This window comes from Cupressus sempervirens, chromosome 3 (assembly GCF_028749045.1).
Source record: "Cupressus sempervirens isolate cs-2001-9-10 chromosome 3, ASM2874904v1, whole genome shotgun sequence".
Classification (NCBI taxonomy): domain Eukaryota; kingdom Viridiplantae; phylum Streptophyta; class Pinopsida; order Cupressales; family Cupressaceae; genus Cupressus; species Cupressus sempervirens.
This window is the reverse complement of record NC_143120.1, coordinates 653171986-653198945: the sequence shown is the minus strand read 5'-3', so window position 1 is coordinate 653198945 and position 26960 is coordinate 653171986. Positions and strand designations below refer to the sequence as shown.

The window sequence follows — 26960 nt, the reverse complement described above, 5'->3', positions numbered from 1 at the left end:
ATTATCTACAATAATTTATATTATTAAATATAACAATATATAACTGTAAATCTAAATTTAGTTACAATATCATAATAGATGAATCAGAGTGATAGACCTATGTAGCATTTAATAGTATTTGTGAGTTGCCTTTCTTTCAGCTTTAAGGAGTTTTGAGCCATTCAACTCGTCTCCTTCCAGTTCCTATGAAAAAAACAGCTACTTCAAGAAGATTTTTTATTTGTTTTTTCACCGAAAAGCGGGGCTGCCGATTTAATGCACGGCCCAATTTAGTACTTATCCACATGGCATTTTTTTGGTTTTTACAATTGCAAAAGTTCAAATTCTGCCCAGGAAATTCCTCCGCAGCCAATCAAAAATTAAAAAAAATACTATAAATGAGTTAAAAAATACTACATCCAAAACCTTTGTTGCGGACAATTGAATTCTGCCACGAAAAAATTAATATCCGACAGGTGGGGGGCAAGGGGGACTAATAAACATATTTTTAGAGAATACATCAATTTTTTTGTGGCTGATAAAAATTCTTCCATTAAAAAACCACGAATTTAAATTTATTCTCGGAACGTCATCACTGACGAGGGGCGATCACAGGAAATTACGCGAACAATCGACAATTTTTTGGATGACCTTGGAAACAGATTGCATTATAGGCTAAATATTTATCGGGTCTGAGATCAATGTAGAGACACGGGCAGATTTTGAGACAAAGTTCACAGCTGGTTTGGAAGAAAGAAAGAAAATGGCAGGACCGCAGTGTTGTGAGACACCTCCACCACGAGATCATCCTTCTGTCGGTGTTGGAAAGCTTGAAGCCTTCCATGACTTGACGGCTTATGTCACTGGTTCCTCTGACGCCGCTGCCGCAGTCATTCTGATTGCTGACGTTTTTGGTATTCTATGCCATTCTTTGATCATTTTGTTTTGCATGTTTAATCAGCTTAGTTGTCGATGCAACTTTCTCACATGACTTGTTGTGAACTTCTTTTGATTGAGTTGTTTTTATTTTTATAACTATCGTTTGCTCATGGTCTAATGCTGAAACAAGAAGTTGAAATCGATTGCTACCTAGAACTAAGTCTAATTCCTTATTTAGCCTAGATGTATTCGCTGTAGCAACTTATTCACTTATGCGCTAACTCTAATGGCTAGAAACTTTGCGAAAGGTTTTGGTTGCCGTAGACGGAAACGGTATATAGGCTCCCTTAGTTAAATCTGGACCTGCTAATCAAGTTTTTGAAAATCATATTTTTTTTAGATGCTTAGATCGGGTAGTAAAAAGGAGTCTTTTAGGTTGGAGTTGTTCATTTCTGAGCAAAGTTGATTTATAGATTTGCTTGACACTCGTCGGATGCTTTAGATGTTATGATGTTTTCTTCTGAAATAAACAGAGCATTGCAATATATTCAGGTTTCTGTATTTTACATATTTTGTAAAGCGGGAGCGGCTCTACACACAGTTTCTGATTCTAACATAACAAGAGAAGGCAATTACTACTACAAGAATAAGATATATTTATTATTTAGATTAATTACTAATAAATATTTTTGGTTATTAATATATATATATATATATATATATATATAGTTCTACCCCGTATCTATGTTCACTATGACATGAAAACCTGATGATTGCCGACGCCATCTTCACGCTTTAGAGAGCTAATGTTGAAGCTGAATCTAACTGATCTAAATGACGAGGCTTGTACAGTTGATAAGAATGTTATCGCTCTTGAATCTTTTTGTTTATTTTCTTCACCTTTCTGATAAACTTCTCTCCTCACTGTTTCTTCCACTCTCTTTCAAAGCTTGAGGTGCTTGTAACATATGGATTAAGACAATCTGGTCTCCAACTTCCTAAGGCTAAGATAAGCATTGCTCTGCAGGGACGATGCCCCAAAAAACCGCATCTCTGGTAAGGGGATGTTTCTGAGATCTGGAGACTTGGGGAATTCGGTGAACATCGCCTTGCAGCATCACGCTGCTGGGGACACAGTCAGATCACTTGCTATATTATGCATGCTCTTGTACTGATTGTAACCTTTAACTTCATGAAAACAAGCTTATATACCAATTGTAACCTTTAAATATGTGAAAACTGGTTTGCCTTCCATAGGGCACTCACAGAGATGTTATGTTGCAGATTTTTCCTTGAAGATTTAAAGTTTAAACTCACCTCAATCTGTATATTTGCACTGCCCCCATGGCTGATCTGCTGCCATCCCCTCATTATTCCCAAATTCAGGCCCTTCGTAAGCCATTGCTGGATCCTGTACCCACATACCCACTTTGTCTCTCAGGAAACTCCATCGAACTATGAAGATAAGATAGTTGTGCATTAAGTGAATAAAAACATTAGTGTCTTATTATAATAGTCCTTTTTACCTTCAATATTGTGTAAATATCCCTAGTTTCTTCCAAAGTCAACCATCTGTACATTTGTCATGTCATTATGTGTTAAGCCTTGACACAAATAAAAAATCAAAAAACAGAGATTGTAGCTTTTAATTTTGAAGCTTCGTTTGCAGAGTTGCAGAATAATAATATTGCAGATTTTTCAAATACATAGCAGATGAGTTGGAAGCATAAGACAATGAGAGAGAGTTGATGCCATTCAAAAAAGCTTCTGCCTTCAAGAAAAGCATGTCACAGGAAGGCACCCAGATGTCATTATTACGCCAAAACAGGAAAATTGCACCTTCCAGCATAAGTTAGTGACCAGCACTGAAAACCCACTATCTTTATTACAGCAAACTCTTCACTACCATATGCCCAGCAAACACCAAATGCCTCAGTATATAATTATGATATGAGCCAAGAGCTGCTGTGAATGAAAATGACAATGTCCTCTGTTCAGCAGATACCTCACACCACATAGCTGTGCCAAATCTTGGAGTTCTTACGCTAGGAAAGAAAGCCTATGTGTAGGGAATGAGTCTCACTAAGCAGAAAACTTCCATAAACTCCTTGAAAGGAAATAGTCAATATGGGACAATCTTGATGCCGAGAACTGATTATAAAAATATAAGCTTTCAACTCCAAAGCTGTATATTGCAGGCAATGTGTACAAACCATGAGATTCTGCAATAAAAAGCGGAACTCAATACAGATTTGTCTCTTAAATTAAACAATCTCTGAGAGAGAGCCATGCCAACGAGGTTAAAATTCTCATTAAATCCATGCTCAAGGGAAAAAAAACTTGTGCTGGAAAGGCTACAACTGCACCAAGAATTACTGAAGAGACTACATGATTCGATTTCTCAGAATATGGAGGACAAGTGTGCAGCTTGGTTTCTTTTATTTCAAACGCACAAAAAGTACCTTTTATATGCCTAGATAGGCAATTCATTCCTTGAAACTCAAATCCACACCAAACCAAATTATTAAAACTTAAGAATCATAAACCTTATATTTTTCTTGGGTTTCTCAACAAATAAGCATTATCTTTACAATCAGCACCTATGTAATATCACTTTCCTGGATTGCCTTGTTATCTGCTCAATATTCAAACTCCAAATGAAACAAGGAACATGATATAGTTAGAGATATAACTGTAAACTAGGAATAAGATGAGATATACTTGTCTTCGAACCTGCAACCAAATTAGATGATAAATTAATCATAATACATATAATACATCCATTTTTTAGGATTGAGAGAGATACACTTATAACACATAATTCTCATGGGCTCAACTATTATTAGGGTAGAGATAGGAAGACTATGATGAGGTGCCCCAACTATTCCTGTCCCCTTGTCCTCATGTGGTGTTAGCCATGATTATGAGGTGGTGTACCTAGCTGAGCCTGTACACCGCTCCCCTTCATCACACTATCTTCTCTCTTATGTTTAAGGACCCCTTTCTTGGTTACCTCAATAACTAACTCTTATAGGCTCGGAGGGAAGATTGCAATAGGATGTCCTCAACTTGACCCTAGGCCCACGAGCGGAATCTCTGTCCCCCTTGACCTCATACAGTCCTTAACCAACCTCACGAGGTGGTTTACCTAGTGAGGCCTTACTGTTCCCCCTCTTTGCACTTCTTCCCTTCCTTAATATGTTTGATTTTGTAGGTGTATGATATTGTTTATTGTGTAGATTTACTTGCATATGTTTATTATAAGCATATAGTTATGTTGGAGCCTGCAAAATAACTTGACATTCACATACATTCAGATACGCACAAGGAATACAATCATTCCTCTTAACACAACAATTAGAGGATATGAATAAGTCCTTTTTTGTATGAGCTATTGTATGCACTTATTATTGATGTGTTCCTGTGGTTTGATCATGTTATTACTGAGTATATATATTTTTCTTCAGCTGCTACTGATGATTGGTGAATGATAGATTGATTGAATGAATTCCTTATTGACGATTCAAGGTATTGATGAGTTATGATTATGTAATGATGATTAGATGATTAAAAGTGACAATACAATGTTAGCTAGTCTGAAATATTGGTGGATGATGATTGTATGATGTTGATTTGTTAGAGTGATACTTGATTGCTGAATTGTTTCTTTTCCTGATCCCAATATGATGACGATGGATGTAGATTTGATGATTTGTTTGCTTGATCTTGCTGACTGATTGTTTGCTTGATTTTGTGAAGGATCAGTGATTTATGGATTTAATGCTATGCAACTACTGATGCTTATCCTTGCTCTCTCTTAGTTCGATGTGTTTGATGATACTTTTGATATCTTCCTACGTGAATGAAAATATGCAATGCTCTACAAGGAATGCTTTGCTTCCCAAGGGAGGTGCCCTTACTTTACTAATCACTATCTTTTGAAAGATAATCACTGCTTTATTATAGACTCAATCACTGACTTAACTACTGATGCTTATCCTTGTTCTCTCTTAGTTCGATGTGTTTGATGATGCTTTTGATATCTTCCTATGTGAATGAAAATATGCAATGCTCTACAAGGAATGCTTTGCTTCCCAAGGGAGGTGCCCTTACTTTACTAATCACTATCTTTTGAAAGATAATCACTGTTTTATTATAGACTTGATCACTGCTCTTCATTCTTTATCACTGCCATTAGCAATATTAATTGCTACCTTAGGATATCATGGCAGTCGCTGCCTTAAGAAAATATATCTGCTGTTTATTATTTTTGAATTGTGGCTTCTTATTAATTTTTGTGCACACCCTTAATATGTTTTTCTGTTGTATCCCTCCTCTTCAACTGCTCTGTCTCTGCTCTCGGCAAATTTATATTCTTCTCCCTTTCAAGATTGTATTTTAAGTTTTTAACATATTCTTGTATCTGCTGTTGTTTATCTTCATTGCCTGCTTTCTAAATCAGAATTATGTTGCGATCAATGAATGCCCAATTGAGTCTCCACATATCTCTCTTTATACCTTCCAAGGGGCATCTCTTTACCAAACAATACAACTTATGTAATCAGGTTGGCCAGCACATAATTTTAAATTTGCATTCAAAAAATGTCACCAAGGGTCACAACCAGGCTGGCTAGCAATAGGGACAAATGTTTAATATATTACATCCTCTAGATATGGTGCTCATCTCTAGGGGGTGGGTTCTCTCTTATTAATAAATGAGTTGGGTAGACCCTTAAGTGGCCTTTTTTATTATTGTATATATTTTATTCCCTTGCTTTCGAGATTCATCATTTAGTGCTGTGACTTATTATTTATTATGCCTAACTCAGGCAGGGCATGACAGTCCACAAGCAAGCACCCTTCTTTTCCTTTGTCAAATTATGAAATCAGCTCACTCAAAATGTTTTATAATACCAAGTTTGGTGTCCAAAACTAGTGGTTATTAATTTAATTTAAATGCTGATACTATGTCACAGAAAGCTCTTGATTTGTTTTATCCTCTTAGGCAATCATCATAAATGCCAAAGCATACAAGCTTACACGCCCAACACCCACCCTAAGAACAACCACAAAAATCCAATCCCTCAAAATAATCTCCATAATATAAAATAATATTGTCAAACCAATGAAATGAACTCCCAAAGTTTGCTGATTCTCAATTACTAATTTTCATACTTATAATAAAGGCAAGGCAACTTTCAGTAATATCATGGGTGATGGCCAAGCCAAATCAGATAGTAAGGAAAGAATTGCAGATTGTTCATTATGCCAAATGAACACCAAATTATTGAATTTTCTGAATACACACTAACTTTGAAGATTTATTGCAAATGTTTATAACTAAATTCTGATCTGTGATGGTAAACTGCAATTTGACCAACAATACCAATCTGTGGGAAAGCAAAATCAATCCTCATACTTATTATTACTTTACCAGTCAAATTTCTTGAGCAGAGAACTCACAGCACATTGCTTTTATCAGGTAGATGAAACACCCATGCACAAGCTGCTCTCCCTGAGCAAATCGCAGATCCTAACTGGGAATTAAGCTGCCCATGTAATTTGCAGAAGTCTGGGCATTCAACTTCAGATTTTCGGCCACCTGAGAAATGATGTTAACCCCTAAATAATAAATCGCAACCTCAGAATTTCAAATGCAGGTACAAATGTTAGTTCGCAGGACCTCAATAAATTGCCACAACCACTCCAATTTGCAGACGCCCCTGTAGATGACAGACCCTGCCTTAAATGTAACCACAGGCCTGTAATTCAAAATCATAAGGCCTGATTATAAGTAGCAGCCATTCCAGTATGTACAAGTGCTGCCTATATGGATGTCGGCAGGTATTTATGGTCCAATTGCTGCTACAGAAAAAGGAATTGGCAGCCGCAGCTTATATTCAAGCCCTCCAAACCCACATGCAAGTATAAGGAAATCAACAGCAGATTTTTGTTTGCCTCAAACAAGGATAATTTGTCCAACTCCAATAAACATCTCAGATACAGACAAGAACAGTAGAGAAGCAAGGAAATTTGCTTTATCTCAGCAGCAAAATTGCATGACAATTCCTCAAAATAATTTCCAGAGCACTATCCACAATACTTCAGGTTTGGATTGCATACACAACCCAGAATTCAAACTCTTATACTACAGCAAGGGCAACAAAATTCAGAACCTCAGAAAAAGCCACAAATACAACAAAAGCAAATAATTATCCAAGTGCACTTTGTCCAATGAAATGAGCTCATATTTATGATGCTTTGTTGATAAAAGTTTCCAAAAGAACCTAACTTCAAAATCTGTGAAAGTTTCCCAAATGAAATCAGTTTTTGAAACTTCCAATACATCATCACTATAAATATTTAATACTTGGCTTAGGCATATGATAAATGGCCCCTTCCAATGATGACTCAACCCTCAACTTAAAGTGAAATTATAAAGTTAAATTATAACTTTATAATACGCTACTTAATGATTTAATAATAATTTGGCCACTAAAAATATAATAGCTCCCAAAATACTCATCATTTAAATATGTCGTCTGAAATATGAGTCATACCTATTATTTCTCCATGTGACTAAATGCACTAAAAATAGAGAGGGTCCATTTCAATCAACACCCGACTTATCACAAATACTTAGTACACAAAATTAAGCCCAAACAATGTCTGATTTGAGCCAAACGAAGACCGACATGTAACTTATTGAATTGTGGAGAAGACAAGACCCTCCCAAGCCAAGCCATTGCCTTAGAAAACCCTCTATCCACAATAGTTAGCCTACGAGGATCACAATAATAGGCTAATCTCTCAACCCCTGATGCTAGCCAAAAAATGGGGACATTACAAATTGGTCTTCAAAGAACACCACCAATTTGTAATGGAACATGAATATGAATCTTGAGATGAATTTACCCGAAGGATGAAATAGATTTTCGTCCAATCAACTAAGAAATAGCAAGAGTTTGCCTCAATTTCTTGAACCGAAAGCGAGAAGCTCACGAGTTCGCAAGAAATAATAATAAACCAAGTACATTGAAATGAATCCAAATCTACCTTTTATAATCCTCTCAAGAAGCTTTTGCAAATTTTATAAAATTTCCTTCTCATTAATTATAAACTTGGGAAATAATCAAGGGGGCCCTTTAATTCTTTATTGACATAAAATATGTCACTCTAATGACCTTATTTAATAATAAAATTATTTTAATGTTTTTTTGAGGGGGCCCTTTAATTCTTTATTGACATAAAATACGTTACTTTAATGACCTTATTTAATAATAAAATTATTTTAATGTTTCTTTTGACTATGTAATTTTAATCATTTAATTAAATTCTATGATCCAAATAAAGGGGATGTTATATTCATCTTGAAATGATTTTCATGTCATACGTGCACATTGTGCATTTGCGTACTTTGATAGAATGAAATCACTTTCACATTTTTGGTCTATCTTCCACCTGAATCTTTTAGATCTTTGGTTGCTATTTTCAAAGCTAAGTTTTGCATCACATGGCAGGGAGTATTATGTGCCAACTCTAATATGGTATTAGAGCCCATGGGATTATTATTTTTACTATGTTATCCAAAGTTTGTGCAATTATTGGACACTTTTCAAGTCCTCAAATTTAAGGTAACTATTCATATAAGAATATGGATAAAGCATGCATATATGAATTAAGGAACCTTAATATATAATACTTGTGATTACATAGGTGTGTGGACGAAGGATAGTAGTGATAGTAAATTAAGGGAAGATTGTTGAAATGTCATGATAGGAGTTCCTAGGAGGTTGATTTGCAAGAAAGTAATGCCGTAAATTGTTCTAGTTGAAAGAGACAAGTTGAAATTGCGAGTGTAATTAACAGTACAGTCAATTTTGAAAAGTGATTTAAGTTCTAATGTCTCAATGGCTGAGTACTAAAAAAGTGCCATAATAATTAAGAAAAGCTTACATGGTCCCAATTGGACTTAAATTTTCTAGCTTGATAATTAAACAAAGACAATAGAAGCACAAAGGATTGTATTGATTGGATCAATCCATGCTTAGAAACATTTCAAGAAGTTACTACAAAGTTACATGACAACCAACAAAATCCTTATTAGTATTCTATATGATAAGTAGTACTAAAAAGTCTATGTAGTTCAATCTTGATAGTGTTGAAACTAGTTGTAGCTTCTAGACAAATCTTATGTATATTGGACATCTATGCATTCTCTCTCCAATCTCTTCATATTGGTGCTGCTAATTGTCTTTGTTTAGCTAGTACCGTTTGTGCTATATTTTGAAGCTTCCAACTTCTTCAAAGGCCTCCATGTTTATTTCTATTATTAACCTATTCAACAAATTATATGTGATTGAAAGCTTTGTGTGAAAGTGACTATGTCCATCATGGCTTCATAATCTTGATTATCGCTCTCTACCCTGTCATTTTGTTCTTGTTTAGCATTGTGACATGGCGCCATTACATCTTCTCATGATATTGGTTATTCTTTTGTCTCTATTCTTTATCGTCATTGTTGTCTGTTTAAAGCGGTAGCTAAAACGGTTCATAGATGTTGGATGATTTGTTTTTGCTGACGGTTGTTCTTCATGAGTGGTGTTTATCTATTATGTTGTTGCTGATGTTTAGTGTGGCTGCTTCTTGGTCAATTATTCTTAGAGATATTTCGTGTGCGCATCATCGGGTGATAAGAAGTGTTGTTGACTTTCTATAGTTCTCTATGTAGATTTGTTAGTTTTCTATTTTGAGGTCTATATTCTAAAAATTCACGTGGAAAGTGATTCTAAGCGTTCATTTATCTTTTATGTGATATTTCTCTAAGTCATGAAGTTAAGATAATAGTGTCTCATGAATATTTTTTGTGTTAAGTTTTGAGTATCAAGTCCTCTGTAAGTGATACTTTGATGATTTCTTCTTTCGATTTGATCTTTGAGAGATCATTGTGGTTTGAAGTTGTAATGGGCACCTATCGGTTATAACTTCGTGAAACACTTTGCAAGCAAGCTTTGATACCACTGTAATAGGAAGCTCTGATACCACTGTACTGGGAACCTACCGGTTATAACTTCGTGAAACACTTTGCAAGCAAGCTCTAAAACCACTGTAATGGGCACCTATCGGTGATAACTTCGTGAAACACTTTGCAAGCAAGCTCTGATACCACAGTAATGGGAAGCTCTGATACCACTATAATGGATACCCTAAAAAGGGCACCCCAGAAATGTCCAAGAACTAAACCAAATTGTTGAAAGAGATTGTAATGCCTTTGCATAGATTTAAACCACATAACATGAACAAAAAATAATTTATGCAAATGGAAAATTGGACTACTGCTGAAGCAATATTAGTTTTCAAACTGATAAAATCAAATACATAGCAATGAATTCCAAAGGCCAAACCCCAAGGGAATGACATCTACAATGTCACAAGAGAGGATAGACGTTCTCTAATGCCAAGAACAGAATTGTACATCCAAGTTCCTATGAAATGCAATTCACCATCATCTGATACAATAATCCGATGCTAAACAATGAAGCTCCCACCTCTATTTATACTTTCCCTACACCCTTCTAGAAGGAAATCAAATATTAATTAATTGCAAGTACTAGAAGCTTCCCCCTTCCAATAATTAATGCACTCTCTAGAAACTCCTCCCTTGCAATACAATAATTAATTGTGCTTCTAGAAAATTAAATTACTAGAGGCTTCCCCCTTTCCAATAATTAATACACACTCTAGAAGCTTCTCCCTTGTAATACAATAATTAATTAAATTAATTAAATATAAAGTCACCTTTTAGTTTTTATTTATTTAATGACTTTATAGGAAATTAATTTAACTGCTAAAGTGGGGACATTATAGTTGACCCTCCTTGAAATTGCTTGTCCTCAAGCAATCCAACAACACAATGAACTCCAACCTCCACCTCGATCCCAATTGAAGTAATATGTGATATCCTTGTGGATATTAAACCAACTACTAACCAGCATCATTAGGAATAACCACACGTCCTGCAACCTAGCACCCAAAACTTGTGCTAATGATGTAGAAGTTAGAATGTCCCCAGAAGGAAACTTCATAGAAGCTCTATGAAATCTTTTCTTCCTTGTATCCACCCACATAATATATATCAGACTGGAATTCTGATCATCACCAACATGCATTGAAAAAGATGTAGCTACAAGCGAACCATATGTACTCATGCTAACTGTATCAACAATAGGTGTAGCCGCATGGAAATATATGGACATAGGAACAACACTAATTGCTGCAATAGAAAATTGAACCGAATTTGTAGTTGATGAAAACTCATAATCAACATGTGCGCCATCATTAGAACAAACATCAACCACTGCATGCATACTACTAAACTCCTCATTGGATGGTTCAATTGACACAAAAGTGGTTGCTGATATGACAGTATCCTTGCATTGTCCTAATCCCACTATTGCTGCATCGCCATCCCCTAACAAAGCTTTATATGTGGACTCCTGACTCTGCACACATGACTCAACACCAGATTGTGAATCAATAATACTAGAGCATAAACCTACATCTATTGACTTTGTTGAAACATCGACATCACCAACATCATAGCTGGATGGCTCTATATGTGTCTTGATCCCACCTGAGGAATCAACTACCTCCTGTACTGGAGCAACATACAAATCTTCAATATTGATGCCCATCTGTCTAGCCATAAGCTGCAACATCATATCCATTTGCTTATTCTACTCCTGTCGCATCATATCCATTCGCCTATTCTGCTCCTCTTGCATACGTTGCCCCTCCTCTAGTATACTTAGTAATTGTCTGAACATCACATCCTGATATGGATCGATATTTATTTTGTCAAACACTTTTTCCTCTATTTGGCTATCCCAAATTCCCTATAAGACCTCCATAGGATGGTAGGACTTCCGCTCTAATACCATTGTAATGGATACCCTAGAAACGACTTTAATACCACTGTAATGGGCACCTATCGGTTATAACTTCGTGAAACACTTTGCAAGCAAGCTCTGATACCACTGTGATGGGAAGCTCTGATACCATTGTACTAGGCACCTACCGGTTATAACTTTGTGAAACACTTTGCAAGCAAGCTATGATACCATTGTAATGGACACCCTAGAAATGCCCAAGAACTAAACCAAATTGCTGAAAGAGATTGTAATGCCTTTGCATAGATTTAAACCACATAACATGAACAAAAAGGAATTTATGCAAATGGAAAATTGGACTACTGCTGAAGCAATATTAGTTTTCAAATTGATAAAATCAAATACATAACAATGAATTCCAAAGGCCAAACCCCAAGGGAATGACGTCTAGAATGTCAAAAGAGAGGATAGACGTCCTCTAATGCCAAGAATAGAACTGTACATCCAAGTTCCAATGAAATGCAATTCACCATCATCCGATACAAGAAATGCCCAAGAACTAAACCAATTGCTGAAAGCGATTTTAATGTCTTTGCATAGGTTTCAATCGACATAACATGAGTAAGAAGGAATTTATGCAAATTGAAGATTGAACTATTGCTAAAATAATATTAGTTCTCAAAATGATAAAATCAAATACATAGTAATGTATTCTAAAGGCCAAACCCCAAGGGAATGATGTCTAGAATGTTGCAAGAGAGGATGAATGTCCTCTAATGCCAAGACCAAATCTCTAACTCACACCTCCAAGCTTTTATCAAATGCAATTCACAATCATCCGATGCTAAACAATGAAGCTCCCACCTCTATTTATACTTTCCCTACACCCTTCTAGAAGGAGATCAAATATTAATTAATTGCAAGTACTAGAAGCTTCCCCCTTCTAATAATTAATGCACTCTCTCAAAACTCCTCCCTTGCAATACAATAATTAATTGTGCTTCTAGAAAATTAAATTACTAGAGGCTTCCCCCTTTCCAATAATTAATACACACTCTAGAAGCTTCTCCGTTGTAATACAATAATTAATTAAATTAATTAAATATAAAGTCACCTTTTAATTTTTAATTTATTTAATAACTTTATAGGAAATTAATTTAACTGCTAAAGTGGGGCATTACAGAATCTAATTCAAAGAGCGGACTTTTGTAATCGAATCTTTGCATATAAAGTAAAGGCTACAATTTTGGTGGGTTGGGTTATTTCCCTTCGTGAGGAGGGTTTTTCCCAGGACAATACTTGTGTTCTCTACTTTTTTGTTATCTCAATTCATTGCTTTCTTATATTTTTGATTCAAACTTAACATGGTATTAGGGCGGGTCTGAGAATTTGATCTAGAACAAGAATTGTTTTATATTAGTTATCAATTTGTTCTTTTTTTGAGTTGATTGTTTTCAGCTTGCGACTATGGTGAATGGTTTGATAGTGGAGGATCGATTGGATGACTCTTCTAGTTTCTCTTCATGAACTCCTAGAGTTCTCATTGCCCTTTGAAGAGAGTGACCTTTTGGATTATGTTAAATCTGATGCTGTAGAACTATCTGATGAAGCTGAAAGACTTAATGGAAAAATAACAGATCACGGTTGAGAAGTTTATGATCATTTTAGTTAAGGAACATTTGGTTCTTGTTATTTCTAATTGAATTCAGCCAAGGAGATGTTTAAGGCTCTTAAGGATTTGTACGAGTTCAACAATACTAGTAGAGCTCTTGTTCTGAGACTTCAACTACTGCATGTAAAAATGTTTAGAGGTAAAACAATGGTTTCATATATTATGAAAATTACCAAGTTAGAGGATCAACTTAGTGCAATTGATGAATGTTTTGCAGATAAGGATCTAGTTATGCTTGTAATGAATGGACTTCCTCATTCTTGGGAATCCTTCATTCAAGGGGTTAGTGGAAGAGACGAGCTTCCAAAATTTGATCGACTAAGAGCTGATCGCATTCAAGAAGAATCCAAATCATAGGCGAGAGGAAATGGATGTAAAAGTTATCATGAAGATGATCATGGTCTTGCAGCTCACACTTCCAAAGGTAGAGGGAAGAAAGGAAACTTCAAAAGATTCAGCGATAAAATCTTGGAGTTAGCTCTTGACAATAAGAAAGGGAAAAGGGATTTGTCTAGGACCCAATGCTTTAAATGTGACAAGTTTGGACATTTTGCTAGAGATTGTAACTCTAGACAAAAGCCTCAAGCTGCTGCTGCAAATGTAGAATATTCTTCTAAACATAATCAAGTGGAAGAGGGTTTTTATTTATTTATGCACTCTCCAACAATATAGCTACGAATAGTGGCACATGGTTGATTGATAGTAGTGCAATCCGACATATCACTATTTATCGAGAACATCTCTTCAACTTGGAAGAAAAAGTCTTTTACCTTCGAGGCATCATTGGAGATTATGCAAGCTATTAGTTAAAGGTGTTGGTTCTGCTTCTTTTCAATTGGATTCCGGTATTCCCCTTCACTTGATCGATGTCCTTATTCCCGACATAAAAAAGAATCTGATTTCTATATCAACATTTGTAGACAAAGGCTATTATGTTGTCTTTGTTGATGGAAAAGCTCTTGCAGGGAAAAATAATTTAAATATTCAATCAACTTGTGAGATTGGAGTTCGTCATGATAGTCTTTACAATCTTTTAGCCCATACCATTCAAATCTTAGCTAATGATTCTTCAAATTCAAGTAAACTATGGCACAAGAGGTTTGGTCATCTTAATTTCAAAACTTTATCTTCTATGGAAAATGTTGTGTTTGGTCTTCAAAAGTTGAACCAAAATCTTGAAGCAGTTTGCAAGCGATGCGCTCTAAGTAAAGAACATTAAAAGTTCTCTTGGAAGTAGTGAAAATAGAGCTAAAGATATCCTAGAGTTGCTTCATTCTAATTATTGTGGTCCTACATTAGTCGCTTCTCTTAGTGGTTTCTGGTGTTATGTTACTTTCATAGACGACTTTTATCGTAAATGTTGGATTTACTTTCTTAAGCCTAAAGAATTTGATGAAGTGCTTTCACGTTAAAGAGTTCAAAGGACTTGTTGTAAATTTATCTAACAAGAATATTAAGATTTTGAGATTTTGAAATCAGATAATGGAGGAGAGCATGTGTCTGGTATTTTTCATAATTCTTGTGTTAAAGTTGGGATTAAGAGGGAATTTTGTGTCCCTTATAATCCTCAACAAAATGGTGTAGCTGAAAGAAAGAAGAGAAAAATTGCAGGGGCAGTGAAGGTTGTGATTCATGATCAAAGTCTTCAAACCTTTTTATGTGCAGTTTATTGAAGGACAACAGTGGTTCATGGTTTATATGTTTTGCTGATTTTGAGAGGCTTAGTGGCAGACTCATCTTAGTGGTGGAGTCAGTGGTAGACTCTTGTCTCTTGTTGCAAAGCATTTTGAAGAAGAGGACACTATAATGCCTCACTTTCTAGGAAAATAATAATAATGATAAGAATTAAAAGTAGAAGATTGAATAAGTAATTTTTAATTAAAAAATGTATATAGTTATAGTTATAGCAATTTTAATTATATTAATAAAATAAAATAAATAACAATAAGATAATAAAATTAATAGTTTTAAAAATTATAATTATAATATATTTAATTATAATTATAACTGTAAGTACATTGATCTAATTAAAATGATAAAATGGATAAAATGGGAGGAGCTATATATTTAATCATAATTATAACTATAATTACATTGATCTAATTAAAATGATAAAATGGATAAAATGGGAGGAGCTTGGTAATTTGGAATGGGTAAGACTAAGTATTGACCTACTATTCATATATAAAGTCAACAAGCGAACAATATAATGGCATGGTGATTAAAAATGATGATAACCATTAGTGGTTGATGATGCCTAAATAAGAGTAAAACATATGTTGTGGCCTGACTTGGCTTGCTCCACCCAAAATATATACCTAAATGAATCAATGACCAAAGAGTAAGCATATTTCAACAATAATGTTTATGTTGGGCACAATTATAGATCAGTCCCAATGGATTATTATAGCTCAAGTCAGTTTTTCTCATTAACTTTCATGGTTAGCATCGACGATTCAAGGAGTATTAGATTTTATATTAAAAATACCAATATATTGTATGGAGTGATGGAAGCTTAAGTAAGATTTGCGATTAGCAAAGAAGGGGATAGCACTATTAAAATAAATGTTGATACACAACTCCCTCATCGTGTATGATTACCCCACTTCAACAAGAATTTTTAATGAAAGGATTTCAAAGTATGAAACTCCAAACCGTTCAGTAATTTGTTTGTGGATAATTAATAATATATTTGCAATAGGTATGATTGGTAACTAAAAAGAGTCACAACCCAAAACACATCACACCATGATATATTAAAGGAGATTGAAATATCATTTGAAAGGGGAGATATAGCGAACACAGACTATTAGACATTCAACAACACCATTGTCCTTTGCTCAATAATGTACAAGTTTGGGAGAAAATATAGTGCAATGATCGGATAGTCTATAACTAATAGATGCCTTTTATATATTGAACCTTTGATCATCTTGGGTGAAGCAATATTAGAAGTGTATTGTAATAACAAGCACATTCTAGTAATACAACAACGATATCAAATTAGGGATCAACGGTCAGACAATGGGCTTTGAGCATGCATTGCCCTAGTATTGGATATACTCCTTAGTAACATGCGATAGTGTGTATCAAACTTGTGCTACATACAATTGTGGCATGTGATGGAACTTCTAACTTTTTCAAAATATTAGAGTCTCCATTTGAGTAATAGGGTTGGAGACTTACCACCCACATCAAACAAGAGCATGGAATCATACATTGTAGGTACAAGGGTAGAATTGTGAGTGATGTCGAAACATGAGACATAAGATGTTCATATAAGTAGATGAAGAGACAATGAGATTTTGATTTTTAAGAACAATTGTATATGCATATATACTATGGAGATGAGTAAAAGATGTAGACATATTACACACAAAGGCATAATATTTCATCCGATACGGAATGTCTTTTCAGAAAATAACAACACATAACATTGTCATCAGTATATGCAAGGATGTAAGGGAACATCTACTTATAGAATTTAAGCATCAAAGTATAAGTTCAGTCAACAATTTAGAGAATGATCACATGACATGGAAGGTTCTCGGAGATGAGTCAGCAATGATACTGATGAAGGTAGCACCACGTAATTGAAATGAAGTCCAAAATCAAAGTCACATGGAAGACAGAGTGCTGCTGGCTGCTTCCCCTAGTTCTATGAAATTTATTAGTCATTAGATGGATAAAGTTGAGACATTTTTTAAGGTTATTCTTTTTCCTTTGGAGTCTATGATAGGCACGAACTAAGCTCTCCTTCCAGAAGGAACTCCACGATAGAAGCATTTGGTGGAGTCCTTCAAAGTCTGTACAAGTAATTGATCCAATTGAAATTTCAAACAAATATATGGCCGTGGAGGTTATATGGCATCACACGGGTGATTGTTGAAGGAGCAATACAGACATTCGTATGCGTTAATTCACAAAGAGGAAATAGGCCACTTTGATAACTAAGAATGTTCAACAGCAACACAAATTTCATCGCTTGTTACAAGATATCAAACAAATCATGTGAATATTAAAAATATAATGGGTGCAAGCAACCCGTAGTTTGGAGAGAGCAAAGAAGAGCACATGCAGGGGAAAAAAGCAACGTAATATCGAGAGTCAAAATCATAAGCATTGCACAGATATCTGAAGGAGACATTGCACTAACAAAAAGGTTGTAAATTATCTAACACAGCAGAAGTTTGGAGATATTCACGGAAAAGGAGGGAGCTTGTGCACCGTGGACCAATTGAGGAAGCCGGTTATCAAATGAAGACTGAAGTGGAGGTCACCCGAATCATCTTAATAAAATTTGTGGTCAAGCACGCAAGAGGAGGATGAAAATAATAAGCGCAACCTTGTCATAATGTTGATCCATCATCCATTCATCGCTTGATATTTGCCAATACCTGAAATAAGGAGGGATATTTGGAAGTAATGGATAGCCACTTGAACATAGAATTTATATGTCAATTGCCAATCATTTGCATAAATTTTATCTAATGTTATTATGTATTTCTTGCAGGACGTGCTTGCTGGTGGAAAGCTTGCGTGGATTTGGAGAATCGAAGACCCAGGCAATAATTATATTTTATATCGATCCTAATTATTTTTGAGGGCACAAGGAAATAAAATTGTCAAATTATCGATTATCTTATGTAAAAGTTGTATTAAAGTTTTATATTCAATAATTTGTTATGAAGAGGTGTAATGCTTCGAAAGCAACCAATACCCTTCTAAAATCTATAAATAAGGATATACAATTCCAAAATTTTATATACTCAATATATTACGCATTTGATGTATTATATTCTTTCATTGGTAAAGAAATGATTTTTTGAACTAGGCTCGTGGATTGTGGATTACTAAATATATTTATATGCGATTCTAGAGTCCAACTGCATTGGGTGGATCATCCATAAGGAGTGTCTCTAGTGCAATTTTATTTCCGGCATGATTAGTAAGAAATATTCATTTTATTTGCATAAAGCTTTAGAGTTAAAATATATAATTTCGTCCTTTATAATTATTATTTTAATTTTATAAATAATTTATATGATAGATAAGTGGACAAGATCAATTATAGCATTTTAAAATCGAACATCATATATATTGAGAAATATTTAATTATTTCTGAATCTATGTTTGGTTTGTCTACGAACCATAGGAGTTAAAATACATTTCAGACTGTTTTAAAATTGCATCCATATTTTTGATCTATCGCATCTTGATTACTAAATTGTTTATAATTTATGTGCATAGAATTTTATAAAGTTGTATGTATTAAACTTATAATATTGATTCTATCGCCCTTTGACACTGGTCTTTATATTCGTCATAATTTGCAATCCATATGTTGGCAATTGTTTCATCTCTTTCCTTTGAAGAATTAATATATTCATTTGTTGCATTAATCTATACTTATTCTTCTTTTGAAAACATTCATATATTCGTTTATTATTCTTAATTCATAAATTGCAAGTTTGAGGTTTTCCATAATTCTTGCTATTTGGAAAACTTTCGTTGTATTCATGTTCTAACCAATTTGCTTTAAGTATTTTGGATTTAAGGTTGTTGTCCAGGATTAGGTACACCCGCCTTGGTTTGTAGAGCCAGAAGTGTAGGGGATTTGATCGCATCGATCAATTCCGTCAAGTTGGCCATAACTGGTTGGATATCCTAGCATCGAGTTGACAAGACTCGTAAGATTCCAATCTTTGGTTTTGGGAACCAACAACATGCTTTCTCATTATAAAGATCATATATTCTATTTCATATATATATATCTAAGATCAATGATATCCCAAGTGCACATCATAATAGTATTATTATAATTTCACAATCATTAATAATAGTCTACAAGTAAAATCAGATATCATAATCTTTAGAAAAGAGAGACAATTTATAATAATTCCCGCTACCTTTGAGGTAGCTAGGGAAGAAACATTACAACCACCTTTTTTAGTTCTTTTCTAGACAAATTTTGGCTTCTTGGTCATTAATATTTTGCAGATTCAGGGAGGGCCTTAGCAACAACAAAATGTTTTGAAGAATCTGTGACAATGACCATTAAGGGAAGGCATTAAAATAATTTAATGTTTTTTTAATGGTCATCTTAGTTAACCTTTAGTTTATTGAATAGTTTCTCTTTATCTTTAGTTCACGATTGTTTCTTTTAGAAACATCTTCTTTGTAAATCTATACAAGGAGCTTTCATCTCCTTTATTCAATACATCAACTACAACAACAACGGTTTACTATAACAATATGGGTGATTAGTGATTTGTAAAGATCTCTTCGTGAGAGGGCTGACTTGGCCATTCTAAGGTAGTTAAAATATTTTAATTCCTCTATTTCACCATATACAGTTTGACATAGTAAAGTAGTTAAAGGTTTGATTCTTAATTATCAACTCACACCTTCACTTCTCTTATTGGCTTGATTTTCTTTTGCAGAGATTAGGCACAAGAGAGAACTATTGATCCTTGGGTGTAATGGATACCCTAGAAATGCCCAAAAACTAAACAACTGCTGATAAGAATTTTGTCAAATAGTTTGGATTCAACTCCTTATTCCTCTGTTTACTAATTTAACCCCTTAATGACTTCAGACATGAAACATTTATATTGTTTGCTTGCATGGGATTGAAAATCACTCAACATGAACAAAAAGAAAGTACAATAATATGCAGATTGGAAACTGTATTACTGCTGATATGATGTTATTTTCAGAATTTAATAAAATGGAATACAGGCAGATTATCAATTCACTAATTGCTCCAATATTATTGACATAATGCTCCAGCAAATGTTATTTAAACTTGCTGTTATAGTGACATGAATAGTGTTGTGTGAATAGTGCCGCATGAACAGTACCCATGTGAACAGTGTTGCTATGGTATTTTGTCTTTCAAACAGTCCAATATCTTCATAAAATCATTCCCTCAAAGTAGCTTAAGCGTCAGATGAGTAATGAAGAAGATATGAGCAAAACATCAAATCTGATAATGCACCCAATTTGCTTGATAATGAAGCTCATAATAATGGATTCAAAAGGCCAAACCCCAAGGGAATGACGTCTAGAATGTCACAAGAGAGGATAGACGTCCTCTAATACCAAGAACGGATCTGCACTCACACATCAATTTTCTTCTCATATTCAACCTTTCAAATGAAGCCACTAATGCTCCCTTTTATTCTTTCTTCAAGGGTTGATTCAACTCACATGAGCAATGCAGGATAAAAGATGTGCAATATAAAACCTATTAAAATAATCACTTCTGTCTCCCTTAGGTGCCCCTTTTGATTTGCACAGATTCCCATAAACTTTACTATTAAAATAACACTTTAATATTTTACAACTAAATTAAATGTTATTTTAATAATCCTTCAGGTATAAAAATATATTAACTATTGGACTTCGAACAACACGAGCGATAGCTCGTCGGAAAGCTCTTGCCAAGGAATATCAAATCCAAACACCAAAACTAGCTTCCCCTGTGTCTTGCTGACTTACTAAAAATAGTAAGTATGCCTGAGACTAAGTAAATCAACTCTGTTTTGGCCCAAGCTAGAGATGACTAGGCCAAAACATTCTAAGATCCCTTCAAACCCTTCGTTAGCCTTGGGGACCATGTAGAACTAGGCTAACACACACATACTTAGTCAATTGCTAAAGTGGGGACATTACATTGGGCGATGGTGGATTCTGCCAACCCTTCAAGAATTTTATTATTTCCTCACAATCCAATCTTGTCATTTACTTCTCATCTCCTTTTCTTGGTTTTAACTTAATCAAGTTTTCTTCCTTTTGTCAACCTTTATCATCCCTTTTCACTTTACCTCTTTATTGAATTCGGCCCAAGTCTATTTGACTTTTCAAGCAACTTGCCAATCAAAATCCTTTTACATGTTTTGCTCTCCACTCGCTTCTTCGCTAGATCAATTGGAGAGCTTAATGTATTTCAACCTTGAAGAAGATATGGTGGAAATCAAAGGGGTGAGGATTTTAAATCATTTACTTGGTTCAAACTTGGCTTCTTCAATTTGCCTTTTATTATGCTTGTTTTAACCTTTATGAACATGAGGCAAAATTTGGGGGCAACAAAATATTTTATATCCTTGATTTTAAGTTCCTTAAGCTTTATTCCTTTCAAGTTGATTTCAACTAGGACTGATCTTGAATTCATGTTATTGTTCTATTTTGCCTTATTGTAAATTTTGAAGATCAAATTTGTGTTTCAATCTTTATAAGGACAAGAAGAAAATCATGAGGGTATGTGGATTTTCACTCTCTCAAATTCACATCTCCATGCAAGTTAATGACCAATTTCATCTCTACATTAGTGGTCATGTTGTTTGCTTTCCCTCCTCTATTTTCCTTTGAGTTTGAAGACCATTATTGAAAGGTGGGTTTTGATTATGTTTGGGGATTTTGGCATTCTCTAGTGGTGGCAGGATCCGCCATACCTCAAGGATTTTTTCGTTGCCTATCATCTTTTCCAACTCATCATTTTTCTTCATTGAACTTAGCCAACATTTAATTTTGATCATTATTTTCAAGCTTTAATCTCCATTTTACTTCATTTTATAAGCTTGGAGGATTCAATTTTTGCTTTAATACCCCTGTAAGTAAGGGCGAAAATCAATTGTGGGTGGGATTTTTAATCTTTTCCCTCAAACTCAATCTCCACCTCCTCACTTGTCCAGTTTTTCTCTTTTATTATTCTTTAATGCAAAATTGGGGGCTTAGAGTTGTGTTTTCGTCACTTCTCTACTTAAGGTGGAAATTGACAGGGTGAGAGGGTTATCGAGCCTTGGAGGGTGGTGGAGTCTGCCATCGCAAAACGATTTCTTTTGCTTTGTTTCAAATCTTCCCTCAAAATTGATCTTAGTCTTTTAATTGCTTCCTTTACACTCGCAATCTAATTTCATAGTTTTGATTCCATCCTTATTGCCTTCAAGACTTATGAGATCAGCCCTTGATTGATTTTGTTTTCATTCGATTGAATTTCCTCTAATTGAAAGTGGAAATTCTGCTCTTCCAAAGAATCTTCTTTAATTTTTCTTCTCCTCTAAATTCAGTCCTTTGTACTTGCATTCTTCATGCTAAATTGAAGGGAAGATGAATTCACTTGTCTTTATGATCTCAATCAATGCCTTATCTCATTTTCAAGAGCGAAGATCTTGCTGTCTAGAGGATTAATATTCCATGGAGGATGGCAGATCTGCCCTCTCTAGAGGATATTTTTTGTTCCAAAGTTTCCTCATGCATTCATATTTATCTCAAAAATCTCCTTATTTATTCCGCTCTTGTCGTGAATTTATCTCACTTTGCATTCGATCAAACTAAAACTTGAATTATGCATGATTTAAAGGGGGCCAAAAATCTCAGCCCTCAAAGATTTGGGAATCCTGGGAGGTATGTGGATTTCACCGCCTCCTGAGAATTCTTATTTGGTTGACTTTTTCACCTCAGAAAACAATCAAAAGGGGCCAAAAATCCTAGCCCTCAAAGAATTGGGAATCTTGGGATGTAGGCGGATTTCGTTGCCTCCTGAGAATTCTTCTTTGATTGACTTCTTCACCTCAAATAACAACACTTTTGCATTTTCCTTCACTTTTCCTCACCAATTTGCACTTAAAACTGGCTTTTACAAGGGGCAGAATTTTGGGAGGTCAAGAGGATTGGAATCCTAGTAGATGGTCATATTTCGACCTAGCGCTAGGGTTTTTCATCTGCAATTTAACTTCCAAATCTTGCAACTCAAATTCTTCAGCTCAAAGGGTGGGAGGATTTATATACAGTATAACATTTAAGTCCTTTCTTATACTTCAAAGAATATTTTATATAAACACTATTTGGATGTTCGAGACAAGTTTCAGCTTCAAAGGAGTTATAATAAAGATTCTAGATTTGGGGAGTTCGAAAGAATCTCAAACTTAGCCAAATTTCAGTATTGAACATGCCTTCAATAGTGTTACCTCCACAACCTTTCTTGACTTTCTAAGGTCAAATTGGAGTTGGAACAAGGATTTTCTAATTATTCTAACTCATTTAGACACAGAGCACTTGGTTTCAACTCCATATCGTTAACTAGCTTAGCACGGCCCTTGCTCGCATCCAAGACAAACTTGACTTCCTAGCAGCCCAAAATTGTTCAAACTCATCCCTCGAACTTGGAGGTTTGAAAATGTTACCAAAAGCATTGAAGACCACTAAATAGGATACAATGAGCAATGTTGTAGTGGGGATACAACAAATTGCTCATAACACCCTTTGATCACTAATCCAAAATGTAATATAGAGGCCTTTACTTAGGGTCATGAGAGGTTATCGGAGGATTTTGCAATATGTAGTATTATCATGACACATCGTTCCTTTGAAATTTTAAGAGAAGAAAAACAGTTTTTTGTTAACATATGTGCAAAATCAGTTTTGCTCAAGTGATATGATAGATGGAAGGAATATTAACTGGTCCAATAATTTTATAGACTATGAAGATGGAAATTGGTGAGAAATCATCAAAATAGGAAGACATCAAAATAACAACATGTTGCTTCCTTTGAACAAAGGCAACAAACTCACTATTAATCACCTATTCATAAATTGCAGAATACAAATTCTTGCATTGTTATCAATAGGTCATGACTCATATTTTACGATTTACAAGAAAACTTGAAAAAATTCAATGGGGTAGTCATTGGACCCAGGAGCTGTACATCTGGAATGGTGTAGATTCTGATCCATCATAGAAATTGACTTCATTAATTCTTGTTTTAAAGCCAGGGTATCTAATTGCTGATGTGTGTTTGAGTATCAGCTAGATCAGTTGTGCTTCCCTAATAGGAGGATTCTTGAAGAAGAGATGAGATGCAGTGCATCACCAAGTCAACTAGGCAATATAGCACTACAGAATTTGATCTCCAATCAGTTTAATGATTTTAGTTGTACTTCCTTTTTTTATTAGAAGATCATAATTATAGAAATCTAGGAAGTATTTGAAACTTGGCATGGAATTTCAATGATTTTAATTGTACTTTGTTTTGTTGTAAGATCATAATCTTATGATTTTAGTATCATGTGTTTCAATTGTGGAAGTTTGCTTGGTTTAGATGTAGACTGCTTGATAATGTTTTCAATAGCTTTTACATTGTTTGATTATTTTAATAAATATAGGTTGGACTGCTGATAAAAGCTACTCCTTATTTGGCTTGCTTAACATTATTACATTCCTTACATTATTGTGGAACATCTGTTTGTACTTATATATATTTCAATTACAATACATCTGTTTGTACTTGTATATAGAAATACATAATCTGTGGTTTTATGCTTCCCTAATACTATCTCATGAATGATAAGGGAATGCGATGGAAGTTGTATTTTTTTTTTTTTGAATTTGAAATAGTCATTGCTCTCTAGACTGACAGTTGTAAGTTTGGTTTGTGTGCTTTCTGTTGCAGGATATGAGGCTCCAAATTTAAGGTAAATTCTGATGACTGTTATGATCTGATTTTACATATCTCTCTTTTATATTTTATAGTAGAACTGATAATTTATGTTAGAGTTGGATGAAATATCTAAGAAACACAGTACTTGGATCTCATTAAGTTGTGTGTTAGATGAGAAAATCCTTTAGGCTTCCTTTACGCTCTTCTGGTTGTTACTTCTTAGTCTGAAGAAAATAATCTGACAACAAAGGCCGGGAACTATTATTTGTTAATTTTTTCTCTGAAGAAAAAATACTGATAAGAAAGGATGAGGATTATGTTTTACTTTCATTTTTATTATGGAAGCTGAATGCATTGATCTTTGAGATCGTTTATCTGCAATTCATCTAGATAGTTTCTTTCAGCAGATTGGAAATTCTTAAATTGTTATAACTTCTGGATATATGGAAGGAATGTGTTCCTGTGAGGCAAGATTTAGTAATTGTCACAGAAAGCATCTATTAAAATGTTGAATAGTGAGATAAATATCTTCAAGGATAAAAAGTTAGTGGTAATACCATTTCATAAATCGTATATTCCAAAGGGCTGACAAGTAGCAAGGAGAGAATAAGGCAAACAATGTCATGTCCCCCATTTTGATGTCCTCTTCTAAAATGAAGATTCAACAAGTGGATGAGAATTTGCCATAAATAGATAAATAGTAATAAACAACCGTAAAACAAATAGATTAATAATAAATTCATTAATAATATGAGATATTGATCAGTAATTAATATAATATAGTCAATATCATAACAAAAGAAATATTAAAATACATTAAAATAAATAAATAATTCAGAAATGTAATTTATTTAATAAATAATAATAAAGAATGATTTAATAGATAAATAATATTATTAAATATAAAGAATCAAATGAATAATATAATGTAAAACAATATAATTATAATATAGTTAAATCAATAATATTGAAAATATGAAAATAATTTAAAACTTGTTAACTAACCAATATTGATTAGTAATTAACTCTAATAAAATTAAATAAATGTAAAAAAAAGATTTTCTTTTTTTAAATATAAACTGGAATATAACATAATTAAACTTATTTAATTTAATGAAGGGTCAAGAGGCATGAAATTAAAAGTTGACTCCCCTAAACATGAGATATAAAAAGGAGAAGAGAACTTTATTTGGAGGGGGAGGAGAAAAAGGAAGAAAAAGGAGTATATTTAGTAATAAACGGTATTAAATCCAAAAGGTTGCGACTTTTCTAAAGGGACAAAAATAATGGAAAATTATGACTCTTTGAAAGGGCAACAATGATGAAGGGTTGTGACTCTTATGAAGGGTGATAATTATGAAAGGTTTTGACTCTTCCAAAGGGCAATAATAATGAAGGTTTGTGACTCTTAAAAGGAATAGTAATTGTAAAAATGTTTTGACCATTGCAAAGAGGAGACATGATTAAGAGGTGTAACTCTTCTCTGCCTTGGAACATATAAAGGAAGAATGTTTCATTTTCGAGACAAGGAAGGGAGATAAATTTCGGGAATAATATATTACTCTCCGATGCAATAATGAAAAGTGACGACTCAATTGTAATGAAAGGTGGTAACCTTTTCAATAAAGGATACTTCATTCCAAGACAAAAAAATAGGAGCATTATTTGAAGATTATTAATCAAATATTGAGAGAAGAGCCAAATTACATAGCAATCTTGAAAGGGGGACATTACAAACATTCCAGTTCAATACATCAACGGAGACCAGAGATTGAAAATCCTTATGCAAGTCTCGAAATAGTAACGTGAATTTCACTCACAACTCATTGATAGTACAAGGCATCCTAAAATTGAACCTTATTCAGGAACATTTTGATTTACTATTTTGTAACTATCTAGGACAGAGCCTTCAATTTCCAAATTCAAGATGATGCCTACAATAATCATGTGAAGGGGTGTAACTATAGTGGCAACAAGGGATGGAGTGTAACTGCATGCATTTGTCAACAAATTATTAAAGAGCTTTGATACAATGATTAATAAAAATTAAAATAAAATGACTTGTTCATAATGAAATAAAATAAAATAATTCCAAATCAA

The 26960-nt window shown here is 34.1% G+C and overlaps 1 protein-coding gene across 1 annotated transcript in view; it reads left to right on the top strand.

Annotated features, from left to right (window-relative positions):
- The first annotated feature begins 679 nt into the window (after positions 1–679).
- LOC149568384 (endo-1,3;1,4-beta-D-glucanase-like) overlaps positions 680–26960 on the top strand; it is a 95651-nt gene continuing 69370 nt past the window's right edge. The window contains exons 1-2 of the mRNA XM_089821320.1: positions 680–893; positions 24873–24894. Coding sequence (XP_089677446.1) covers positions 743–893; positions 24873–24894 — 173 coding nt within the window. The 5' untranslated portion in view covers positions 680–742. The remainder of the gene's footprint in view (positions 894–24872; positions 24895–26960) is intronic.